Source organism: Eleutherodactylus coqui, chromosome 9 (assembly GCF_035609145.1).
Source record: "Eleutherodactylus coqui strain aEleCoq1 chromosome 9, aEleCoq1.hap1, whole genome shotgun sequence".
NCBI lineage: Eukaryota > Metazoa > Chordata > Amphibia > Anura > Eleutherodactylidae > Eleutherodactylus > Eleutherodactylus coqui.
The window spans coordinates 123,348,849-123,375,749 of record NC_089845.1 but is presented as its reverse complement, the minus strand read 5'-3'; the positions used below and the strand labels follow the sequence as shown (position 1 = coordinate 123,375,749).

The 26,901-nt window shown below is 42.3% G+C and overlaps 1 protein-coding gene across 1 annotated transcript in view; it reads right to left on the bottom strand.

The window, feature by feature from the left end:
- CNGB3 (cyclic nucleotide gated channel subunit beta 3) overlaps window positions 1-26,901 on the bottom strand; it is a 140,690-nt gene that overhangs the window by 69,506 nt on the left and 44,283 nt on the right. Inside the window, exons 3-8 of the mRNA XM_066578879.1 lie at window positions 21,846-21,994; window positions 19,490-19,696; window positions 16,433-16,641; window positions 13,299-13,349; window positions 7,150-7,236; window positions 2,251-2,315 (exon numbers count right to left, since the gene is read on the bottom strand). Coding sequence (XP_066434976.1) covers window positions 2,251-2,315; window positions 7,150-7,236; window positions 13,299-13,349; window positions 16,433-16,641; window positions 19,490-19,696; window positions 21,846-21,994 — 768 coding nt within the window. The remainder of the gene's footprint in view (window positions 1-2,250; window positions 2,316-7,149; window positions 7,237-13,298; window positions 13,350-16,432; window positions 16,642-19,489; window positions 19,697-21,845; window positions 21,995-26,901) is intronic.

Here is a 26,901-nt window from a genome sequence, read left to right as displayed (position 1 = left end):
CCATTCATGAATTCATGAATGGATGTGAGTCAGACCTGCCCCTGATTGGCTCAGCGCTGAGAGGCAGCAGTCACTCACCCATTCATAAATTCATGAATGGGTGTGTGAGTGAAACTTGCCTCTGATTGGTCAGGGCTGTGACCAATCAGAGGCAGATCATTCAGCAGGCGGGGATTTTAAAGCCCCGCCGGCTGATTAGTGCGGAGAAGCAGTTCAGGAGAACTGACAGCGGCCGCGGCAGAACTCCGGCTGCAGCGGAAAGGTGAGTATACAATTTTTTTTTATTTTAACACATTTTAGGATGAATTGCAGGGAAGGGCTTATATATTTAAGCCCTTCCCGACAATTCACCCCGCGCACGCCGGCAGCCCATTGCTTTCAATGAAGCGGCTGTATTGCCGGCTCCATTGAATTCAATGGGCAAACATCGTTCTTCTCTGTCACAGTTGTTACAGCTGTGGCAGAGAAGAATGATTTGTCTTCTATATGTTCTCAATGGGGTCGGCGCTGCTGCGATCTGCGATTTCTGTTCTATAATTTATCGGACAAGCGCATAAAAAGCGCTCATGTGTCCGATACCATTGCAAAGCAATGGTTTTATAAAATCGCCGGACGCATGCGCATGCGCAAATCGCGGCTACAAACGACCGTCTGACTAAGGCCTGAGAGAGAATTTGAGAGGAGGCTGAAAGCCTAAAGTTTGTGGCAGAGCAGGCTGTGGTACAGCCATGGGTCTGACAGGGAAGGATGCCCCTAGACTGATGCCCTGGTTGAAGACACTGTTGGACAGTGCTATGTCGTGTTGTGGTGTTAGGTAACTGTGAGAGCTAGGTCTGAAAGCCTATGTGAGTTAGCAGCCAGACAACTAGGATTTATTTCATTTGAAGCATGTGTATACTGTGACTACAACAACAGTATGAAGATTGTTACTCTTTTTATTGTTTATGCTGCCATAATAAATGGATTTCCTAAGTTTTACCACTAAATATAGCGTTGACCTGGGTTACTGAGGTGTAACCACCCATCTGGGTGAAGGAAAGATGGCTATCCTGAGTAGTGACTAATCCCCTACTTGTCACAATATTTACACACACACATTGACGTGCTAAAAATCATGGGACCAGAACTAATATGGTATTGAAACCCCTCTAGCCTGGCGAAGTCCGGCAACATGACGTAACATTGATTCTACAAGTGGACAGAAGACGTCTGGTGAGATGTTGAGCCATGACATCTGGAGAACCACCCACAACTCCAAGGTATCCGTAGGTGCAGAATCTCAGGTGTGAACTTTACTCTCTACGATAGCTCATAAAAATTCGATTCAAGTCATGTTGGGCAAATGTGCTCACCACAACATTCATAGAAATTCTCCATGTTGCATCTCAAACAAGTTCTGGACAACTATATATATATATTTTTTTTTTTCCTTCTTCTTTTGAGCCTTTTCTATGCCCTGACATAAATCGGCTTCTATCTAGTAACAGAAGATATGAGATTTGACTTACTGTACAATAGAATCTGTTGGGTTCCATTGTGGTATCCATTGTTTTGCAGGAAGATCCCTTAAAATCTAACAATTGGCAACACAGTGACAACAGAGCCTAACGTTTTAGTTTTGGCTAGAGGTACAGTACACTGTATATTAATATCACAAATATAATACATTTGCAAATATTTAGAAACTAATGTATTTATGCATATGTTACGCCATATGTAGAGATGAGCGAGCGTACTCGGAAAAGCACTACTCGCTCAAGTAATTTGCTTTATCCGAGTATCGCTGTGCTCGTCCCTGAAGATTCGGGTGCCGGCACGGAGCGGGGAGCTGCAGGGGAGAGCGGGGAGGAGCGGAGGGGAGATCTTTCTCTCCCTCTTTCCCGCTCGCTCTCCCCTGCTCCCCGCTGCGACTCACCTGTCAGCCGCAGCGGCACCCGAATCTTTAGCCCCGAGCACAGCGATACTCGGATAAAGCACATTACTTGAGCGAGTAGTGCTTTTCCGAGTACGCTCGCTCATCTCTAGTCATATGTTGTGAGCCATATGACCATTTTGTTGCTTTTAGCATTTCTTCTTTTATGATTTTCTTTATAGTGATTTTTTTTTTTGTTTTTTATTTACTCCTTTTCATTTCTTTGGGAAGAATATTAGACTAAAATTGGTTATCATGTAGGCATTGTAGCTGCTGAATTGTATTCCATTGTGTGATAAAGTATGTTTTTTAGCAAGTTTTCACAGTTTGTGCCTCACCTGTAAATATACGCTCTCTTGAGGACAGCTTCTAGACGATCATTAAATTCAAAGAATGTGCCATACTGAAAACAATGAGAAATGAAACAATTAGACCCACACAAATAATAACACACCGCCAACAAAACCCCTGTCATGTATAGTAGAGAACTGGGACAAATCCATAAAACCATTGAAACGCATTGAAAACACAAATGTGATTTATTTTTGTTTCACATGCAGAAAAAATGCATAAATCTTGTCATATTTGAAGACAATATACAGTATGTAGGGCGTCATTTGCAGAAATATGGAAGGTTTGGCTAATAGTGTATACCTGTCAATCTAGGCCATACAGAATAAAATGTGTAGATCGGCACCAAACGTGCGTGCCTTGGGTTCATGTCGTCCATAGTTTGGACAGCATGATCTTGGGGACAGGTTCTCTTTAACCCCTTCATGACGCGGCCCTTTTTTTTCCCATTTTCGTTTTTTCATCCCCGCTTTAAAAAAATCATAACTCCTTTATTTATCCATTGATGTCACTGCATGAAGGCTTGTCTTTTGCGGAACGAGTTGTATTTTTTAATGTTACTATTTAAAGTACCATATAATGTACTGAAAAACGTAAAAAAAATTCTAAGTAGAGTAAAATGAAAAAAAAAAACCTTCACCATCTTTCAGTGCGTTTTGTTTCTACGGCGCATAAACTGCAACAAAAATAACATGATAACTTTATTCTATGGGTCGGTACGATTGCTCCGATACCAAACTTATATTGTTTTTTTACTGTACTACTCTTTTTTTCTTTAAAGACATTTAATTTTTTTCAATTATTTTCTGCGGTCATTTTGTGCGCGCAATAACTTTTCTATTTTTCCGTTGACGTGGTTGAGCGAGGGCTCATTTTTTGTGGGATGTCCTGTAGTTTCTGTTAGTACTAATTTGGAATACATAAGACTTTTTGATCGCTTTTTATTGTGTTTTTTTCTGCGAGACAGGGTGACTGAAAGAGTGCATTTCTGGCATTGTTTATTTTTTTTTCAGACGACGTTCACCGTGCAGAGTAAATAATGCGCTATTTTCATAGATTGGACTTTTACGGACGCGGCAATACCAAATATGTGTTTTTATTTTATGACAGATTTTTTTAATTGCAGATATGGCAAAAGGCGGGGTGATTTAAACTTTTATGACTTTTTTTGTTTTTTACAAATAAAAAAACTTTATTGATCTTTTTTTTACTTAACTTTTAAGTCCCCCATGGGAACTAAAACATGTGATGCTTTGATCGCTCCTGCAGTATGATGTAATGCTATAGCATTACGTCATACTGCATCCTGACAGGCGGCTTATTAAGCCACCCCATGGGGATGGCTTCATAGGCAGTCTCTCAGGGCAGCCTTGGGGCCTTTCAGAAGGCCCCCGGCAGCCAGGACACCTGCACGGCCCCCCGATCTCACCGCGGAGGGGGCTGTATTAATGACAGAATTGACAGCGGCATTTAAAGGGTTAATAGCTGCGATCGTCCGTTCGTCCGATCGCGGCTACTGCCCGCGGGTGTTAGCTGTAGTAAACAGATGACGCCAGCGCTGTATGTGGATAGGTCGCCCCACGACCTCTCTGCATGCATCCCCCGACGCTCCGGGACGTAAATATACATCCTGGAGCGGGAAGGGGTTAAAGACATTGGTTTAGCAAATCCATTTTTACATACGCTATTAGAGAATTATGAATTAAAAGAAGGGGGTTCCTATTTAAAACCCTCATGATTAAGCCAGAGCGGACTGCAGAAATGTTCTAGCATTTCCATATGTTAGGGTGGCTTTACATAGAAGAACTATCGTCTGAATAGTTGCTCAATAGAGTGATTGTAAGGGACAGTTGTTCTGTGTAAGCATGGCCACCAATTAGTTGATGAGCAAGAATTCATTCACTAGTTGCTATTTGCTTTGTTTCAGTTCACCTAAAATAGTTGCTAGTTGATTCATTATCACAGGATAGGTGATAAACATCTTATCAGTGGGGTCTTGCCTCTGAGGTTCCCACTGATCCTGAGAGTGGGGGTCCTGTGTACCCCTCTTCTCGTCACTGCAGGCTCACTGCACCTACCCGCAGCGATGTAGAGAATGAATTTAGTGATGGTTGCAAATGCACGGTGCGACTCTATTCATTTCAGAAGGGCTCCATTCATTTCAATGAGGCTGACAGCACTTGGCTATCTTTAACAATCCTATTAAAGATGAATGGAGTAGCACCGCAAATGCACAACTGTGGCTCCATTCAGTCTTCTCCTCACTGTGGAGAGTGCAGTGAGCTCTGGTAAGGAGGAGAAGGGGACACAAGAACCCCCATTCTCTGGATCGGTGGGGAACTCAATGGTGAGTCCCTCACCGATCAGACTTTTATCACCTATCTTATGGATAGGTGATAAAACTTAATTCTGGTACAACCGTTCTAACGTCTGTAATTTTTCAATGAACCAGTTTAGCACAATATCGTGCTAGCCAAACCCTTGAACTATGGAACATACAACACAATCACTGGGTGACCACAGTAGACACACATAAGATAGACATCTCGAGACAGAGTATCGCAAAATCCGGTTGTCTTGTAAAGCTGGGTATCTCATGACTCACATATGTAGACATATCCAGCCAAGTCAAAAGGTAAGGAAGGACACGTGTATATGGAACCTTCTATATAAGATATTGCAACTTTAAATAAGCCTCTATGAAAATGTTATGACTGTCCATTACATAATGTATATAACCGGAAGATACAGCCTTGTATTGCATTGTTGTTAAACTTTATGACTTCTTCGAAGAAGACTGTAAATGGGGGTTAGCTTTTACTTTTAACTAGACAGCCTGTGTATTAATTAATTGGCAATGTAATTTTATTTTTTAATTGTCTCAACTGAATCGAACATAGAAAATATGTAGGATCAATAGATTTATGGTATGACATAGAAAGAGAGATAATAGACAAAAACTCCTCTTTCTTAGTTTCGTATGTTCACCATCACTGTTAAGTTATGTCCGATTGATGTTATAAGTCTCTAAACTTAATGATGCTACTATCTGATCTTCTCAGTTGGCTATTCCGCCCAACTATTATACTCTCAGAGGATTGTTATACCTCAGTAAGTCTTACAATAAAGGGGAAGATTTTTGGAAGAAGAAAGAGATGACAGTCTGTTGGCTTTAGTCTGGAAACTATATAAAAGCTTATGACAAAAATATCTATACATTCTTTGAATACACACATGAGGCAATTACAAAGATATAAAAATGGGAAGTTTCTCCTGTTGTATTTGTGACACAGGAGGAAGACTGTCGAAAACAGTGTACTGTCTATGGCTCATTTATGCTGTAGAAACAAAGATTGATGGTAGAAAAAGACCCACTGGTCCATCTAGCCTGTCCTTATATTATTATTTTCTTAGGACAGAGATATATTTATCCCAGGCACGCTTATCTTCACTTACTATTGATTTTCCAACCCCATCTGCCGGATTTTTGTCCTACTACTCTTTCAGTAAAGTAATATTTCCTGATGTTGCTTCTAATATTCCCCTCAGATTGTGCCCTAATATAATTATAATATAAAGGTTTCCATTATGTTCCACCTTTCCTTTCTTCTTCTCCAGGAATTTTTATTTTTGATGACCTATCTACAGAATACATCATAATAGTTGATCGATGGTGGCCTGCCATCCAGCATCCCCATTGAACAGTTGATCCCCAGGCTCTCCATCAGTGTGGAAAGTACTGGAAAAAGATATTTCTGTCAACATTACAATAGCCTGGTTTGGTACTTAAGGCACAGCTTCCATTGAATCCCGAGGAAAGGTCAGCAATAGTAAAATTCCAGGACAATCCCTTTAAGAAAGCCCATACCCATTAGTAAAAAGTGTCGGACAACTGACTCATCTGTATGGGGGGGGGGGCCTTCTGACTTTCCTCTGACAGATATGATAATATTGGAAACATTGAATTGCAATGGCCATTCCTTTTGTTCTTCCTGTAGGCAAGCTATCGCCAGCTGCTGCTTATTCCACTCTCTTTGCTGGTACTCAAACCCAGGAGGCCCTGTGTTCCAAGTGGCAGCTCTACCTGTTAAGCTATCCAGCTTGTTGGACAGCTCCCCTGCAGAATCATGTCCCAATTCCTTGTTCCCGCAACCCAGTTCCTGATTTGCTTCACCCTGTTCCTAATTGGTCTTTGTGTTTAAGCCTGGCCTTGTACCTACCTCCCTTATGTGATTATTGAGCTCCCAGCCTGTAATCAAGCTCCTTCCCTTCCTGTTTCTTCGTCTACAAACAACTGCTCCTCTTGCACTGCGAACCGATACTACCTGTGTACCGACCCCTGGCTTCCACTGACTATGCTACCTGCCGGCTCCTTTTGTACTGCAACTGATATTACCCGTGTACCAACCTCTCGCTTCCCCCGACTCTGCCACATGCCTGCTCCTCTTGTACTGTGAAACATTACCACCTGCGTACTGACTTCTGGTTTTCCCTGACCACGCTACCGATCTGCACCAGTTATGACAAAAGAGACTCCAACCCAGAACTGGATCGTTACGCTCCCCATGGAAGAAATGCAACTATGCAGTTGGACCAAGCATACATGTGTATGGGGAAATCGGGCTATTGAAGGTTTATAGCTACCTATAGAAGAGGTCAACAGAAAATCTCTAGAACAATGCTCTTAATATGATTCAAACATTAAAGGCAAGTGAGGCTTCACAGGTCTTGTCGAAGGCTGGATTTTTTTTTGACTGGAGTTAAGACTATATATTATGCAAAATGTTGCCCTTGGTAACTAAATTCTACAGCTGCAAAATTCTTTTCCAGCACCCATTTAAAGCCAAAGCTAACAGAAAGATATACGAGCATTCACATTGGATTACCTTTAACATTCTGTTTAATCTGAACAATGGTTTGCATCCAAAGATGATGTACAGAAGATCAAATGGTATCACAGATGCTGCATCAAGCTGTGAAACAACACAACACTGTTTAGTGTGCCAATTAAACCAAACAGATGACATTATGTTGATGTATTTCTGATGTTCACACTAGGAGCTCTATTCAATTAACCTATGATGATCTGAAAAAGGCTGCAATAATTTGCAGAACATCCCACTTTGCTTTCATTAGTATTAGTCCTTTGGGTTTCTGGTGGGTGCCACTGATTTTGACATCAAGTGAAGAATAGCACATAATGCCATCAAAAACACAGGGACCAGATAGAATGTGGAACAATAACCCATAGTGAATAGTGTTTTAATTTACCAAAAATGGGGCTGGCATGCAAACAAACCATTTAATCTGTAGGAACAGGATCCGGATGGGGTTGCCCTTCTCAGGGCAGTTACTCTGTTATAGCTTTCAGGCTCAAAAGGATTAAGTTTATCCTTACGGAGAGCACCTAGTAAGTGTGAGGAAACGTATAAGGCCTTTCATGCTCCTCTGGTAAATTTTACCAACGACGTTTTGACCAACGTATAGGTGGTCGAAACGTCGTTGTCTTTTGTGGATGAAATAAAGATACATCCATGTGGATGTGAAGAACTTTTTGCACCTTATATGCTGCTCAGTGGTCTTCAGGATCTGGTGCCATCTGACTATTTTTATACTTGGTTATTCTTTATGCCTTATCTATTGACTGGGCTGCTGTAGGTGATTTACGACAGATTATGGTGTTTATGAGATGGGAACCTTCAATGTTGATTTCCTGTTAATAGAATCGGTCCTCTTCATGTGATGAGCATACAAGCACATTATTCCTTACTGTAACGCTATCAGAGCTCTGTCCCGCATCAACTAAGATAGATCTCTTTTGAGTAAAATATGAAGGTTTCTAATTAATCACAACAAGCAGAAACCTTGAAAAGCGTAATGAATTGATACAGAAAATATTTTGGAAAATTTGTTACACTTTCAATGATACGAAAATGAGCATTAATTTTGTGAAACTTGATCAGCTCTCTAAGTGTTATGCCGGGAAGTACTGGTAAGTGTCGCTTGCAATGGTTGCTTACCTTCCTATTTGAATGTAGATGGTATTTAATTTTTACAATCTCCTCTTCCATTGCTACTGACTACAAACAGGCTGGCTGCTATTGGATTTGTAATTCTAATTAAGAGATTATTAACACATGAATATGTTGTTAAAATGGAAATACACAATAACTGACTGGAAAATCAGGTTTCATGTATTAATCAACCAAGCTGTCAGGGATATTCATGTACTAATGAGTCAAGCTGCAGCAGAAATTAAAGGAGTATTCCTATCTAATAAAGTTATCACTTTATGATTGATGGGAATATAATCTGTGGGACCGCCACCAATAATGAGAATGAAGGGTCTGCAATGCTAAAAAGTAGGTGACTACAATATTGCTCCAATTAAATGGATAGGGCTGGCTGCGATTCCCTGCACAATCGGGTTACTGGGTGCACCACTGTACTGGGAATAACATTGAAGTGGCCATAACTCTGAATTAGCGCTGTGGCCCCATCAGAGGTTCGGACGCTCACTGATCATAAAGTGATGGCATAGCCTACTGATATACTATCGCTTTATCACATGGGAATATGCCTTTAACGTCCATTTTAGGTGTTTTTCCATTTTAGGTTGTGGATTTTGGTCCAATCTGAATTAAAATTGGCACTAAATTTTGTGCTGTAGATTTTGGCGCAGATCTGCAGCAGATTTTACTCTTTCAATTGAAGGGACAAATTCTGCTGCGAATAAACACCAAAATCTGCCACCACGGTGGGGATTGTGACACGGTTTTTGGCATGGAAACTGGTGAGGATTTTGGCGCGGGCTTGCAGCAGATTTCACCTCTTTAATTCGAATTCAATTGAAAGTGTGAAATCTGCCGCCGATCTGCACCAAAATTTCATACAAAATCCGCAGCAAATCAGTAATGTGTGATCACAAAACACCATGTTACAGGTTACATCTAGAATTAACCCTGTTAGGTCTCATGTCCATGATACGCGCGGATTCCGCACGCAGATTTCTGCAGTGAAAGACCTGCGTGTCGGTGCAGATACGATTTTTTTATTTTTTGTTCTCCGTGCGGATGTACATGGATGCACTGCGGATCGTCCGCATGGAAAAAAAAAATCGCAGGCCCAAAGTGCCTGCCTTCCACCTATATTCTTGGTCTCCAAGCAACCAGAGAAGTATCTGCCTACAAATCTGCAATACATCCGCAATTGCGGATCGCCTGCTTCCATATTAGAGATCAATAGAGCCCATTCGCGGTAAAATGAAGCATGCTGCGATTTCTTTTCCGCGCGTGGCATTCGCAAATCAAATCTGCAGGTGTTAATTGAACTGCGGACGCACCATGCTTCCCTATGGGCAGCTTGAAGTGCGGACGCCCCATGCTTCCCTATGGGCGGCTTGAAGTGTAGACTCCCCATGCTTTCCTATGGGCAGCTTGAAGTGTAGACGCCCCATGCTTCCCTATGGGCAGCTTGAAGTGCAAACGCCCCATGCTTCCCTATGGGCGACTTGAACTGCGGATTACGCAGTTCAAATTTGCCCATGGACATTGGGTCTTAGGACCAACAGTCAAAGTATTTTAACCAGTATATTCTAATGCTGAATATTTTTTGCTCTAAAATCTACTTTTATATTTTGTGTTTTTTTTTGGATTACTAAATTTTTGCTTTGTCAGCATTATATAAGAAAAATAGATGCAAAATAGAAAAATGCATCTTTTCTCGGTTTACTGCCTTTGCACTCTAATGTAGTTGGTATAACAGCTGTCAGTCCACCATCGGGGCTGACGGTTTTATGCTCCTGTTTTTGTTTTCTTTTGGGGATTGCGCTCTAGATTCTAGCCTGGGGAACTTGTCCCAGTGGTGTTTCCTAAGTCTGTTGTTACCCAATTTTGGTATCAGGCTGTTTTATTAGCCCTATCTTTTTCTGAATATTGTATCCAGGTTGCTGCTGGTTACCTTAAGCCTAATCAAGCTATGGTACCAACAATGCATCAATTGGGTCTTAGGTATCTTATTTAACCTGGGAAATCAAGTGTTAGTTGACTCTGATTACTATATTATATTTTTTTAGTATCTGGGTTCCTGATGAATTGATTATACCAAAGAAACGTTGAATCGGGACTATTGTTAAGATCATAGAATCATAGAATGGTGGAGTTGGAAGGGACCTCTGGGGTCATCGGGTCCAACCCCCTGCTCAGTGCAGGATTTACTAAGTCATCCCATATAGATATTTGTCCAGATCAAGACTTTACTAGAACTAGCAATAATACTAGAATCAACAACTGTGCTATATCAAGTCTATTATTTACCAGAATACTGTACTAGTATCTTAGACAGGTTCTGGTTTTCTCAATCTAAACCAGTATCAGAATAACACATGGATTAGTACTAGGATTTATTTCAGTATTGAGGATAGAATTGGACCAGGGGTGCTACTGGAGTCAGGAATAGCATTCTATTCAGTTAATCCCAACAAGAGCAATATAGCTTCTGTTGAAACTAACCCTGCGTCTACTAAGGGATTGCTTACATTTTGGAGTTCCTTTATTTGTATTGCTGAAGGATTGACATAAATATTGGGGTTCCTTTTAGTTGTACCAATATTCTGCATGAGACGTAGGGGTCAGGTTGTTATCATTTGATAGGGGTTGTTGGCTCGGAGCCGGCATGCCTCAACCAGAGTCGTAACTTGAAGCTCCCGGGCCCCGATGCAAAACTTGTAACAGGGCCCCCAACTATAATGCTTTACTCATAATACAGGGTTCCCTATATGGAGAAGAGAGGCCTTATGGGCCCCCCAAGGGTCCTGGGCCTGGGTGCAACTGCATCCCCTGCATCCTCTATAGTTACGCCCCTGGCCTCAACCCAAAGTATCTTTTGGGGATTGCCCGCTCTGACCTTTCAATCCCTATATCTACAGAGGTTCTGTACACCCTTGTGGTTTCTCGTAGTGGCTTCTCTTGATCCTTTTAGTTTATGTTTAGTGTGTGTTGTGCATTATTTGGTTATTCCTTGAGAATTAATATGTTAGGTAGACATACCCATATTCAAATCTCTGGGATGTCCTTTTGTAGTCAGTACCTGTTCCTAATCTTACGGATACCCACTCCTGTCTGATTAGTCCTATTTTACAGGTATTAATAAAATTTTGTTTTAAAGGGTTGACTATTTCTGTGATGTGTAGTTGGTATAACCAATTCAATTCACCACATTAAATAATGATGGAAGAGGGAGAGGAGGATGGCACTGTTACTCTGCAGTGCTGGGCTCCTGGGTTCAAATCTGAGGAAGGACAACATCTGCATGGAGTTTGTATGTTCTCCAATACTAATAGCTGGCTATAGATTATGAACCCCAATAAGGACAGAAAATATCAAGTTATGTAAGGAGCTGCATAATATGTATGTGCCATATAAATAAAGGTACTTATTATGAAACAAAGGGAGAACAAACCACTCCATGTAGATGTTATCCTTGGTCAAATTTGAATGTAGGATGCCAGCATTAAAAGCAACAATGCTAACAACTGAGACTCAATACTGGTTTTAGGGGTACTAGTGAAGTTCCGATGTGAACTGGTTGAAACAAACTTTTTAAAAGTTTCCTCCACACTGCTGATAGGGGTCCTTTTTTCCCCCAGGATGCAAGATTGTAGGAGCTTTGGTAATATTTGTGATTTTAAGATTTTATTTTTATAGGAAGAGAAGTGACTACTTTTAATTCTGGGAACTTGGCACTTACACGTAGCGCCATTTTAAAAAATAAATATAAAATCTTATTTGTATAGTGCCAACATATACAGCAGCACTTTCAGGTAATTTACTTATTATTTTTGACATTTTAGCGATAATCACGTAAGTATTTTCCTTCTTACTTCAAAAAACTAAGATTAACGTATTGTTGGGACAGCTAAGTCCAGAGAGCTGCGGTGTTCTTTTAAAAGTAATCAGTCATCAAACTGCTGACTTAAAGTTACAGATTGTAGACTCAAAGGGGGTCAACATAGATAAAAAGATGAATAACTGTAAATACATTCCCATATTGATTCTGAAAGACAGTCTGTATTATAACAATGGCTGCATTCCCAATTCTGCAGGCTTCAGAACTGAAATGTCCCAATATTCCTTGCTGGCACAATGCTTGCATAGCTCTTCCTTTAGCAACTGGATTCAGAACAACGTAGTCTTAAAGGAAAAGGGGTTTTTCAGACAAATACTATTAATGACCTATACTCAAGATTGGTTATCAATAGTTAACCAACTGGGTTCCACTGCTTTGGACCTGGTCGACCAGCTAATCAGGCACCCGCTGTCAACGCCACAACACACAGGTACGGAGCGGAAGCAGATCTATCTGATTCTTGTGTAGTGGCCAATGCTGGTAATTGCAGAAGCAGTTGTCATTGATTTTATTGGCAGCTGCACCAGCAGTTGCAAGCGCCGGCCACTACACAGGGGTCGGAGCGATCTGCTTCCACTCCATACCCCTGTGTTTGGTAGTGCGGACAGCAGTCGCCTAATCAGCTGCTTGGCCCAGGTCCTGATTGGTAGACCACAGCCAATCAATTGATGACCTATGCAGAGGATAGGTCGTCAATAGTATTTGCCTGAGAAACCCCCCATATATTGTAGGAAACTATTACACTAGAGGAACTGTTTCCAATGACAACCACTGTGAATGCAGCTATGGACTATAATACAGGTTGTAAACCTTTCAAATGATGGGCATAACTTTTAGGGTGTTTTTACCATTCGGCATTATATATGTAGCATTTTTATTCTTAGGTCTATATCAAATAGCTGTATGGCGTTATTTGCAGGGTGCTGCAGGGAAAGTTCCACTCCTTTGTTTGCACATGGGTTTTCACTATTTTTTGTAAAGGTGGATGAACCACACCAGACTAGACGCCCATATCCAAGGGCCCTATTACAGCTGCGTTGGCTGCAGGCTGCTTCTATGGTAAGTATGCCGTTAACTGGAAATTATAATTATATTAGGAAATGTATTAGTAACTTATGAAATTACTTACCCGGAACTTTGCAGATTCCCAATAATTTTTCTTAGTTTGTTTTCTTTCTGTCTAATTAGAAAATTAAGCTTTATTATGCCAGCCATGTTAACTATAAGCCTGTTTAATAAACATTAGTTAGATGAGGGTTATAAAACTTCCTTTTCATATGTTTTACAGAATGCACTGGATCAGATGCAGGTTGTTGCCTTAGGATGGTTTGGAACGTAATAGCATTGTAGAACAAAACTGACCAAGTAAAATGATGAATGGTTTGTCTTCTTAAAGCACACCTGACTTTTCAGACAACTTATGCTCATCTAGTAGCCTGTGTGCGTCTAATAAATCTTGTAGTATACTTACTTTAGTTTTTTTTTTTTTCCACAGGAAATCAAGCCTGTGGAGTGCAGCCCCTCTGCAATCCACTGCTTGTTCTTAGGCATTTAGCTTCTGCAGTAACTGGAACATTACATTATTATTAGGACGTTTTCTTATCTGTGAGGGCTGTCTTTACAAGCTCAGCTTCCCTGTACTCACAAAGCTCTCAGAGCTGCAGTCAGTGTGTACACAATCTCTGCCGATCCTGGCCTCTACTTTTACCTAACCTGCTATGGGCACATATCTTTATATTGTAGGCATTATATCTGTCACCAGGTTGCTGTGGGCAAATCAGCATAATTTTTTATTGGACTGCTCTTTATTAGCTGATTTACCAGCTCTTGTGTGTTTGTATGGTCACAGCATATATAAAGATCTGTATACATGCTGTGTCTAGGCAAACACAATACCTCATGAGGCAGCTAATAAAGATCAATCTAATAAGATTTATATTGCTTTGCTTACAGTAACTTAGAGACAGATATAATGCCTAACACCTAAAGATAAGTGTTCATAACAGATTAGGTGCCCTATTGTCAGGATGGGTCATCAATAGCTGATCGAATCGGGCCACGAAGACCCCCATCAATCAGCTTTTTGCTGAGGCAGATACAGTTGTGTCCAAAGCTGATGTGTTCCAGAAGCACACAGCTCTGTGCACAAAGCAGTAGCCCACATTGGTATTGCTGGCACAGTTCCCATTGAAGTGAACTGGAACTGTGTCTGCATTACCATCCCAGGATACTGAAGAGCGTAGAGAGCTATGTACTTCTGGCTTCACAAACTTTACCAGTGGCCCAGCAAAAAGCTAATAGGTGTGGGTGCCAGGTGGTCGACCCCCGTTAATCAGCTATTGATAGATCATCAGTTGATCAAGCCTGCAAAACCCCTTTAACCCCTTAAGGATTAAGGACCAAGCGCTGTAAATTTACAGCACTTGGTTCTGGACTTAAATCCTGGCCGTGGGATTAAAGCCCCTGCTACTGCAATCAAGCAAGAACTGGTCAGGTTGTCTGCTGTTAGTCACAGCAGAGGACCTGGAGGAGAAGCATTTTTTAACCATTTCTGCCATTTCCTTTCCCCGGTACAGTGAAAAAATGAAAGTGGAACCCCCTGGCACAGCAGAGCTGCAGTGTCCTAGCAGACCCTAGTCAGCTCTATTAGTGACTATTTCACTACAGGGGATGTCAGGGAAAGGCAGCCCACTCAGCAGGTGGGGATTTCAAATCCCCACCTGCTGAAGGCACTTCAGAGCAGTGCAGGGAGAAGACCCGGCTAGATGCGCCTGAGCCATGGCAGCTGCGGAGAGGTAAATATATATATATTTTTTATTTTTTTACACATTTTAGGGATGATTTTTCAGGAAAGGGCTTATATTTAAAGTCCTTCCCCAAAAATCACTGCAGGGCTTGCTGGCAGCCCATTGCTTTCAATGGAGCCAGCTGTAGCGCTGGCCCCATTGAATTCAATGGGAGAGCATCACTCCTCTGCCACAGCTGTGACAGCTGTGCCAGAGGATCGCGATATTCACTGTATATTCTCAATGGGGTCAGCGCTGTTGCCGCCAACCTCATTGACCACAAGGTGAAACCCCTGGATGTTATAGCATCTAGGGGTTTCACATCCAAAAAAGATGGATGCCGTAATTTTCTGCATTTTAAAATCCACTGCCCTATATTTAATCTGTGCATTTTTTGGGAAAAGGTAAATATCGGGCATATGACCGCTGCCATTGAAAACCATTGGTTCCAATATATGCGGATCGCAAATGCAGGTAACATATGCACATAAAAATGCCCATCTGACTGAGCCCTAAAGAGGCTGTGTCTAGAGATGAGCGAGTATACTCGCTAAGGCACAATACTCGAGTGAGTAGTGCCTTAGCCGAGTATCTCCCCGCTCGTCTCTAAAGATTCGGGGGCCGACACGGGTGACAGGTGAGTTGCGGCGGGGAGCGGGCGGGAGAGAGAGATCTCCCCACCGTTCCTCCCCGCTCTCCCTCGCCGCTCCCCGCCCCCCGCCAGCCCCCGAATCTTTAGAGCCGAGCGGGGAGATACTCGGCTAAGGCACTACTCGCTCGAGTAATGTGCCTTAGTGAGTATACTCGCTCATCTCTAGTTGTGTCAGCAAAACCCATTTTTTAGCTGTGCCCTGCAATCCTGTAGATTCTAACCTGCTGAAAAAAACAGTTAAAAAAACAAAGTAAACTTACATAATCCCATTGTATTTCTTCCCTCCCTTGTTTACCTGACGTTGTCGTAGAGTCAATGGCGAGTGTACAAGCACGCCGGAAAGGGGGACACATGCGCACTCGCTGTCGACTCTCCGAGGACGTCAGAAGTTAGACGTGGCCGGGCCAATCAGTGGGCAATGCGCCACTTGTGACGTGTCGACAACTGACCCGGGTGGCAGTACTTGCAGTCCAGCAGTGGTCGAAGCAGTGGCAGAAGCTGGATTTTTGCCAGCTTCTGCACTGCGATAGAAAGGCTGCCGGAGAGACATCAGGAGAGCAGCAGGTTCTCGGTAAAGAGTCCGGTAAGGCATAGGTGAATATAAATTGTATTATTTTACTGACAGAATCCCTTTAAGGTACAAAATAGCCTGGTCCTTAAGGGGTAAAAGCGGGTAGTTTAAATATACACAATCTTAACTCATGTTATTTTCACAAATTTAGCTTTTTTTCCCATAGATTCAAGAAAATTCACGAAATATTACATGAATCTTGAAGATTGCTTCAAAGAAACCTTTTTAACATTTTTATGGTTTGTTGTACTTACTACTATGTCACCTCCTTTTATGAACTGTAGACGTGGCTGGAACACGAATATATCCAAAAGGTAGCAGATATCACACGTGTAATCAACGATCAAAAAGTACAACAGGTTGTCCAACTCTTGAACCGGGAATACAATCCGCAGCGGAATAAACCAGCAGTTCCAGTTGAATGACAATGCAACCACAAGCAGCCAGAATAGATATATTGGATCTAGGACAAAATACAATGTACAAGTGTTGGGATTACTGGGGTAACAGGGTGCGTTCTCACAGGTGAGTGCGATATCGCTCCGGGAAACTCTGACTGATATCATAGTCTTAGGCCGCGGTCACATGGGACGAAGATCCAGCGGAAATCTCAAGGTATGAATGCAGCGGGTCTGCAAGATTTCCACGGCAGAAATGCAGCTTCAAAACCCTCGCCGTTTGGCACGGGTTTTAAAGTGGCTTCACCACCTGTATTCTGCTACGGCCATCTCTCCCCATAGAGAGGAGAGAGGCCGCCGTGGAAACGGCGATACAATTGACATGCCGAGGCTTTGAATTCCGCGTGGCATGTCAATTTCAGCACGGCTCGGCCGCAATGGCTTCTCTGCAGCATGTGAACGAGAGTTTTGCAAATCTCGTCCACTTTGCTGGTTACGCTCGGGCTTAAGATTGCCGTGCTGAAATTCTGCGGCAATTCCGACACATGTGAACCCAGCCTTAAAAAACGCATTGCGTCACACCTGTGTACTTGCGATTTTCACGTGCGTTTTCCACAAATGCGTATGATAGTTTCAATGGTAAACATTGTATCCCACTCACATGCAAATCGCACGGCATGCGGGCGTGTTGCGATTTTTAAAAAAGGTCTTAGTTTATGTGGTGTAAACACCAGCAAAAATGGAATAACTTTATTTTATGGGTCAGTACCATTATGATGATACCAAACTTATAGAGTTATTTTTGCTATGCCATTCCTAAAAAATGAAATATTTTTGCAAAAACATAACATTTTTTCGGCCGCCATATTCTGACAGCCATAACTTTTTTAGTTTTGCGTCGACATAGTTGTATAAGAACTCTTTTTTTTTTTTTGTTGTGTGTGTGCGATCTCCTGTAATTTCTATCTGCTGTATGTTGACATATAGATAACTACTTGTTTGCCGTTTATGACATTTTTTCTTGAAGACAGGGGGGATCAAAAAAGTGCAGTTTTGGCTTTGTGTCTGTTTTTCCAGACAACGTTTACCGTGGGTGATAAATAATAGATTAATTTGAAATATGAGACTTTTACGGATGCAGAATACCAAATATATTTTTTTCTATTGTTTTGATTTTTTTTTAAACAATAAAGATGGGAAAAGGTGGGTAAACTTTTAAGACCTTTTATTTTTTCAATAATAAATAAAATATTTTTCTACTTGTTTTTATATTTTTTTAGTCCCCAAAGAGGACTTGAAATAGTGATTGTTTGATCGCTTCTTCAGTATAATGTAATGCCGTAGTAATTAAATTATACTACGATCTAACAGGCAATCTATCAAGTCTCACCACAGTCATGGCTTGATAGCCTTCAGAAGGCTCCAGGCTGCCATGGCAACCGAACAGCACTCTGCAATATCATCGCGCGAGGGATGGGGCGAGGAGGGAGGAGGGAGGAGGGGGCGTGTTCGTACTATTGCAAAACTGGTCAGGGGATTTCATGGAACTGTCAAGACTGATAGCGGCACTTATTGGATGAAAAGCCGCAATCAGCATTAACCCTTTGCAATCCACTGTCTGACGTCTAAAGACATTCTGATTGAAGGCTGTACAGCTCCGATGTCGGAAGACGTCTGGCAGGGTATTCTTACTGTATATTACTGGCCGCTGTGTTGTGGGGGGCCTCTCCAGTATGTCACATACTGCAGTACTGACTCTAACCAGCAGATTGCACCATTGTATAATGGCAGAAAGAGCTTAAAGCCCCCTAGGAAACCCTGAATCCAAAATTGGATTGCAAAGGGTTAAATCTGATCGCAGCTGTTGCCGGTGGGTGTCAGCTGTGCAAAGCTGCCAACATCCGCGTTGGGCATAACTGTATGTCCAGCATCATTAAGAAATTAAATTAGTATTAAACTCTATGAAATGAAATAATCTTAGTTGCACACGGATGCAGCCTATAAAGAACTCTAGAGCTTATATAGTACCTATTGCATGTAAGTATAACCAATATACAAAGTAATTATAATTAAAGTACCCCTATTCAGAGAAGTCTGGAGAGACATTTACTGGGTGCTGAACCAAACCATAATACTATCTGGAACATGCAGAAGCAATCCATGTGAAAAAAGTTCAAAATGGCAGGTGGCAGCCATATTGGGTTCAAACTAAGAAACTTCAATGGCAAAGGTGTCATAGGGTATATGATTTAAGGGTCGAATTTCATCAGAAATGATTAGTACAGTCATTTTTTCATACCTGAACTTGTGTTACCGGCCATCAGGATGATCTCAGTTCTGTCCTGGATTGTTAATGGCATCTTCTGGTATCTGAAAAGACATGTAATTTGTGTTTTTCATACACCATAATTCAACATTACAACTTTATTAAAACTTATCATGACTTTATCGATAACTTCAAAATAGTTTCAGGTAATAAAAAATTACTGTACCTACCAATTTCCGATGAAATTCTACCCTTAAACCATGACTCTCTTTCCATTGAAATTTCTTGGGCTAAATCCAAGATGGCTGCATCAGCCATTTTGAACTTTTTTTTTCCACATGGATCACTTCAGCATGTTTTAGATTATTACGAAGTTTATTTCAATTACACCCATGTTTTAGACATCTCTGAATAGGGACACTTTTATCATTATACTGTATATACATAAGACACACAGACAATCATGAAATACTAATTTAAAAAACTTTGATTGTATAAAAAGCATCAAAATATGCATATTACACTAGGACCGAATTTGGAAGCCTAAGTGTGAACTCATAATCATTCCAAGATAGCAATATCTATTAGCAGGCCTTCTTCACTGATGATGCTTTTTACTTTCCAAACCTCGAAATATCAAGACCTACCTGTATAACCATCAATGGAGTCAGGCATCTTTAGCTTGGTAAAGTACTTATGAAATGGGCGTCTCTTGAACTTGCAGCAGAGCATATCACAATAATGTTCTTCTTCTGCTTCTGGCTGTGCTGCCTTTTCAACATCCGGTTCTTTTTCAGTCTTCTCTTCTTTTTTAGGAGGTGGTGGCGGTGTTGGTGGTTTCTTCTTAACTGGAGCTGAAAGTGAAGCATCAAATGCAACAGCATACACAAGTCCTACACCCTAAATAGTATGGTATTATTGGCCTCTTCCCTAAACTCCTTACAGAGGGCAGTTTATAAGTTTCAGTCTTGAAAAAGTTGTTATGCTTACCTATCTTGGCCATAGATATGCCAATAAGATACCCTATTGGCATATGTTTGCCCAATAAAATTTGTGTCAAAAGATTTTCTAGGTGTATATACAGGCAACGATTTGATGCCAGGGCTGGACACAAGTGATGTCCGTTTAGTGCATTTTGTGCACCAATCGGACATCTATAGTCAGACATACAAAAGGCTGCATGCAACATTTTTCTGTCCAATGCAATGATCGATCTCAAAGACAACTATGGGATCAGTTCTGCCATCAATTTCTCGCCAGTGTTTCACTAGGGGAAACCTGATCTAAGGAGCATAGTTTTACGCATGCTATGATTATTAATCTGGTAGTTATGGAAAATATAAAGAATGGGTTACTAATAGAGATGAGCGAACGTGTCCGTTACGGACACATCCGCACCCGGACACCCGCTTTGCCGAACACTGCAGTGTTCGCGCGTAAGTGTCCGGGTGCCGCCGGGGGGCGGGGAGATGCGCGGCGGCGCGGGCGGCAGTAGCGGGGAACAGGGGGGAGCCCTCTCTCTCTCCCTCTCCCCCCCACTCCCCGCCGCACCCCCCCGCGCTGCCACGGCGGCCCCCGAACTTTTTCGCCCGAACACTGAAGTGTTCGCAAAGTTCGGTGTTCGGGCGAAAAAGGGGCGGGGCCGAACGTGTTCGCTCATCTCTAGTTACTAACAATGATTGTAACAACCGAAGGAGCAATGTTGGCCTACATGTATCAAAATTGGCAATTTCTTTTGCTGCAGCCTTGTGGAGTATAATTTTTGAACAACATATCAGATTTTGCATAGCGCTTGTTAAATTTATTACATTTTATAATTATGGTATCCTATTTTTGACTTAGTTGTGTGGCTTACATTTTTCGGCAGCTGGCTGGTGGCAAGCCCTCTTGAGTAACCATGTCTACTTTAATAACAAGAATCACAAGCTGCTTCACAACGTACTGCGCATATCTTTTTGCCACAATTACTTAGCAAATGAAGCTCACATAGAATACTCCATTATTTCCACAAAAAAGAAAGTGGTACTCTGAACTTGATACATCGGGGACACTGAGTTTTGGGCATTGTGCAATGGTTGCGAGTAGCGTTGGATGAACCGAACCAGTAGAACTCTGTTTCGGGTTGAAATTTCCTAAATATTTAGTTTGGTACAAATTTGAACAGAGTTTTTAGCAAACATCTACCCAAAACAGAACTCTGCTGGTTCGGTTCGCTCAACACTAGCCTAAACGCTGACATATAACACAGTTTAAGGGCTCAGTCACACGGGTGCATCGGCCAGCAGACGGCCGGCCGTACCTGAAGACGGCCGTCTCTCTGCAGCGCCGGGAGGAAGAACATGTGACCGGCTCCATTGCCGGTCATGTGTTCTATGATCAGCGCTGGAGAGAGACGGCCGTCTTCAGGTACAGCCGTCTTCTAACTGTTAGTCACACGGGCGCCTCGGAGCTGGTGTGTACGGGTGCCGATGTGCCCGTGTGACTGAGCCCTAAGAGCTATAAAAGCCCTGTATAACACTCTCAGAGTGGTATACAAGCTTTTTATACCTCTTAGCAGTGTTACACATTTGTTTAAGGGGTTTTGGTTAACTTCCAGTTTGGTTCAAACTAATTTGGATCAAATCAAACCTTTTTGCAAAAGTTTTGCAAACTAGCTTCACCAAACTTTTTAAAAGTTTGCTGTTCGCTAGTTGTGAGTAAATAAATGGGTCTAATATCCACTCTTTAAAACATGGTCATCTGTTGGCTGACCAGACCTAGTGCTCCCAAAAACATGAACATTGGATCATTCAAATATCAATGTTATGTTTTTGGAGGGAGGAGGAATAAGAGAAGAACAGAAGAACATTGGCATGAAACAACTAAAAGTGCTTGGGGAACATAATAGGTTCTGCTGACAAAACTCTTGTGTTTGGGCAGCTTTACCATTGCATTTAAATAGGTGCATTGACCTAGCATGGGGACAATTTCATCACACTCTAAACCTAATAGCCTATAAATTACTTGTTGTAGGGCTTTGCTCCGGTGAAGAAACGTCCACATCAGCCAATTTATCCTTGTAATGGTTGGTTCTTTCCCGTAAGCGCTTAATGAGGTCAAGAATTTTTTCTTGCGTATACTCATTGGTGATATTTGCCTCATCTTGTCTATTTCTGTCAAACCGAAGGGAGGAAAATCATAACAGTCACATTAATAACAGCATTGTAACTCAGATAGCATAACCGATAAATTAAATTAGGCAATTTAAAAGGTTTTCTTGTCAATGACATGCAGTAAACAAACAATACAAGCAAAGGAAATAGCGTTACATAGGGCAATACCCAAGAGTAATGTGAATTGGAGAAAGCAAAAACATTCTTCTAATGCTCACCCTGAGGTCCTCCTATATGACACAATATATGCTGCCCATCTGATGCATTGGTTTATAATGCATCAGTTCAGATGGGTGTATTACTGTGGCATAAAAATGGCTGGCCGGCAAAGATAGCGCATATGGTGTGCATTCCAGTCGGGTGTTTTTACACCGGCCAGTAAAGATAGTTCAGGAACTATCTTTCAGCCGGAATATTGCGGCCACTCCCAGACTCCTATGGGAACCTATGAGAGCTGCCGGAGAAGGGAGGTGGGAGGGATTTTAGCAGCATGTCTGCTAAACTCCCACCCTATTCCCTCCTCCTCTCCACCCCTTGCCGGCTGTTTGCAATGGGTGGGAGCTAGTTGCTAAGCTTCCGCTCTGTTCTGCCCATTACCATTGCTGGCAGCTGAGAGGGGGCGGGAGCTTAGCACACTAGCTCTTGCCCCATCCCGCCCCCTTGGCTCTCCAGGCATCTCCCATTTGTGCGCCCATTCAAACGGCCCAGGTACGGCAAGTATACACCGAGCCCGGGATACTGTCGGGCGGAGGAAGACAGTTTAGCTCTGCTTTACTGCTTTCCCCTTTCCGATCCCTCACCTGCTCTCAGCAAGGGGTGGGAGCAGAACAGGGCGGGAGCTAGTGTGCTAAGCTCCCAGCCCCTCTCTGCTCCTTGTCGACTGCCAGCAATGGGATGGAGAGGGACAGGGTGGGAGCTTAGCACACTAGCTCCTGCCCTGTCCCGCCCCTTCCCATTACAGACAGCCAGCAAGGGGTGGAGAGGAGGAAGTAAGGGGTTGGAAGTTTAGCAGACATGCAGCTAAACTCCCTTCCACCTCCCTTCTCCAGCAGCTCCCATAGGGGTCTTTGTGAGCCGCTGCCATACTCTGGCCAAAGATAGTTCCTGAACCATCTTTCCTGACCAGCGTAAAAGCGTCCATCCTAAATGCGAACCGTATGCGCCATCTTGACCGGCCAGGCACTTTTACACTGGAAACCAATGCCTCAGATGGGTGGCGTATATCGTCTGGCCGTGAAAACGCAGCCGATAAACGCCCATGTGAATCCAGCGTTACCCAGAGCGATATCTGTTGTTGAAGGGGATGGCCTGTACCAGAAACATGGAGCTGTAGTCAATAAAATTGATGCCAAGTGATATCTCAGCCTTTGTGTCTTCTTTCTTCTACAAGTTTCCCTACGTTCCACCAGCCAAAACTAGAACATCTCATGATGTATTGTAATGTTCTAACAAAAGCCTCATTTGTTTATAAATATTACGACATATCATTCATTCTGATGAACAAGTGGGGCCCATCTGCCATATCTACAGCAATTTTATTTTGATGGCAAAATATTAAGAAACTCCCAGAATGTACTTTTATTCCCCATCTACAGAATAGGTGATAAAAGTCTGATTGGTGGTGGTCATACCGCTGAGACCCCTACCAATCCCAAGAAAGGGGGTCCTGTGTCTCCCTCTTCTCTGTGTGGGCTCACTGCACCTCCCCACAGTGAGGCCCCCTGCACATGGGCGGAAATTCCGCGGTGGGATTTCCCCCAGAATTTCCGCCCGTGCCCGCTGCCATAGGATTGCATTAGAAAATGCAATTCTATGCACACAGCCACAATCTGTCCACGTGAAAACACACGCGTAAAACAAATTGCGGTATGTTCTATTTCTGAGCAGGTCTCGCAGAGGCCTACACAGAAACGTCAGTAGTGACGGGCCGGCTCCGCTCTGTGCATGCGTCGGCTGGCCGGAAGCTGGCGCATAGCAGAGATGGAAGATGCCAGAAGCGGGAGAGCCACAGATCTCTGTAGGGGCACTGAAAATTCCCGCAGTGGGATCTGCAGACAGCCTGAGGAGGAGATTGAATGGATCTGTGGTCGAGCATGCTCGCTGCGGCTCCATTCATTTCAATGAGACATCCAATTATCTATCAAGTTCTCATAACCAGTCTCCTTCATCCATTAGTTTTATGATATGGCAAGGGTATTTGTATACACCAGTAGACAACCTTTTATTGACAAGACAAAACAATTAACTTCATTGATCTTTTACAATCTAAATATTTTTGGTTCTCCCCCTCCCCAATCACTGAGCTATACAAGAACAACCCTTTTAAAACTTTCTATATATTTTTGCTACAGATGTAGCAATTCTTAACATGACTGGTGGTGAATTATGATAATTCAGTACACACCATAGTACTACATTGTAGTTAATATATCAAGGCATGCTAAATGTCAAATTAACATTTGCTACTTCGGTATTTACACAAAACTCAAGAGTCACAGTATCTGTCAGCAACTCTGGACTATAAACGGTAAGGAATATATAATTGTATATTAGGCAGTTCAACTTTTTCTCAGGTAGAATGACAATAATATATGTTTGGTTTATTTAAATGAGTTTTATCACAAAAAATACTTAACTATTGAAATGCAAGGACACAGGCGACCACCAATCTATTCATTTGAAGACACTTCGGGCCCTGGAAGTCCAGAACCCCATCCTGAAGATCGGTGGGAATCACAGTTGCTTGACCTCACCAATCAGCAAGTTATCTTCTATCTTGTGGATAGGGGATAACTTGTTTTTGTAGTAAAATCCCTTCAAAAGGGGCTGTACTAAAATTACAAGTTATCCAGGGAATAGCTTGCTGATTGGTGGGGACCTCGCTGTTCGTACCCTGTCGATCTGAAGGGTAATTCAAGTTAAGGATTATTCTAAGGGTACACAGCTCCTATTTTATTTTCTTAGCATGTACAGTAATCCAACAAATTAAAATGGCCACAGCTAACAATATTTTCAACTATCAGTTTCTGGGCCGTTGTGGCGCTTCAACCGACATTCAGCTGGAAGATGAAGAAAATGAGCATGTGCAACGTATTGGTAAAACGCCTATGAATAGTAGAGAGTGATTAGTGAAATAATCGGTTCATTTCGGTATTGGGCCAATTTCACGAAAATCATGGTGAATTAGGATGCTTTAGAAAAATCATAATACTTTCATTTATCCATCGATGAGGTTGTATGGGGGCTTGTTTTTTGCGGGACAAGTTGTATTTTTTAATGGTGCTATTTAATATACCATATAATAGTGGAGTGAAATGGAAAAAAAATGAAATTTCACCATTTTTGAGTGCATCTTGTTTCTACTGTGTAAACATAGCAACAAAAATGAGATGATAACTTTATTCTATGGGTCAGTACGATTACTACGGTACCAAATTTATTTAGCTTTTTTTTGCTGTAGTACTTGTATTTTTTTCAAAGATATTAAATTTTTTTAAATTATTTTCTGTCACCTTCTTCTGACAGCTATAAGGGCTCAGTCAGATGAGCGTTTTTTTCATGCATGTTAGGTGTGTTTGTGATTCGCATCTATTAGAACCAATGCTTTCCAATGAAAGCAGCCACATGTCTGTTTTCTACATGCGAAAAAAATTTGCACACGTACCTAAAATCCGCACAAATAGTGCAGCCCCATTGAAAGCAATGGGAGAGGATTGCTATTCCCTGCTGTGGCTGTGACAGCTGCAGCAGGGGATTCTTTGGATGTGAAACCCCTGGATGTGACAGCATCCAGGGGTTTCCCCTTGTTGTCAATGGGGCCGTCAACATACAGAGAAGATCTTGAGCCTCTTCCACAGCTGTGACAGCTGTGGCAGAGGATTTCTTTATCCCCGCGGGGAGTCCCCTTGTCAGTGAACACTGTGACAGTACTGTCACAGTGTTCAGTGACAAGGGGACTCTGGACAGGGATAAAGAATTCCCCTTCCATAGCTGTGACACAGGAGTGGGATGTTCTTCCATTGTTTTCAATGGGGCCAGCACCCCAAATTAAAGTGGTTCCATTTACAATGTACAGTGTGCAGACGCTACATAGACATTGGCCAGGCAGAATTAATGCTGGGGTTCCAGGAGTCGGACTCACTTGAATAACAGTTGGCAGTTGACATTAGACAAGGGGTTATTTTCTTGAGTCAAGCACTCTAGGCAATGGTTGGGTTGATTGAACATCATACCTACTGTCGTCTTTGGGTCATTCCAGCGGAAAGCGCTTTGTTATAACTCCATTGTAAGTCTGTATTATTAACTCAAAAGAAATTGGTTTTGTTTAGAGATGAGCGAGCACGCTCATTTAAGGCTGATGCACGAGCAAGCATCAGTCTTTTCAAGTAACTGATTACTCGTCCAAGCACCATGCGGGGGGGGGGGGGCAGCGGAGGAGAGCGAGGGGAGAGTGAGAGAGATCTCTCCCCACCCGCTTCCCGCCGCTCCCCCCGCCGTTCCCTGGCATGATGCTCGGACGAGTAATCAGTTACTCAAAAGGACCGATGCTCGCTTGAGCATCAGCCTTAAACGAGCGTGCTCGCTCATCTCTACTTCTGACCTATTTAATTATCTGTATATTTCAAGAATACGTCCACCAAAAACATATCCCTCTTGGTAGATTTTCAAGTCTCCTTGACAAGCCGTCCATAAGATTAATTCCGTAGAAGAGCTAAGAGTTTGAAAAGACCTTCGAGCGGTCGTGTCGGGATGATGCTGGAGGATTGAACTGTCAAATGCCCCTGCATTGGAAATGATATTTGTCTTTTCAGATAATATTTGCTTATAGATTAAAACTCAATTAGTAGCTTTTTATTTCTGCTAACCATTACTATAGCACATCTGTCCTTTACAGGAAATTGTTCATT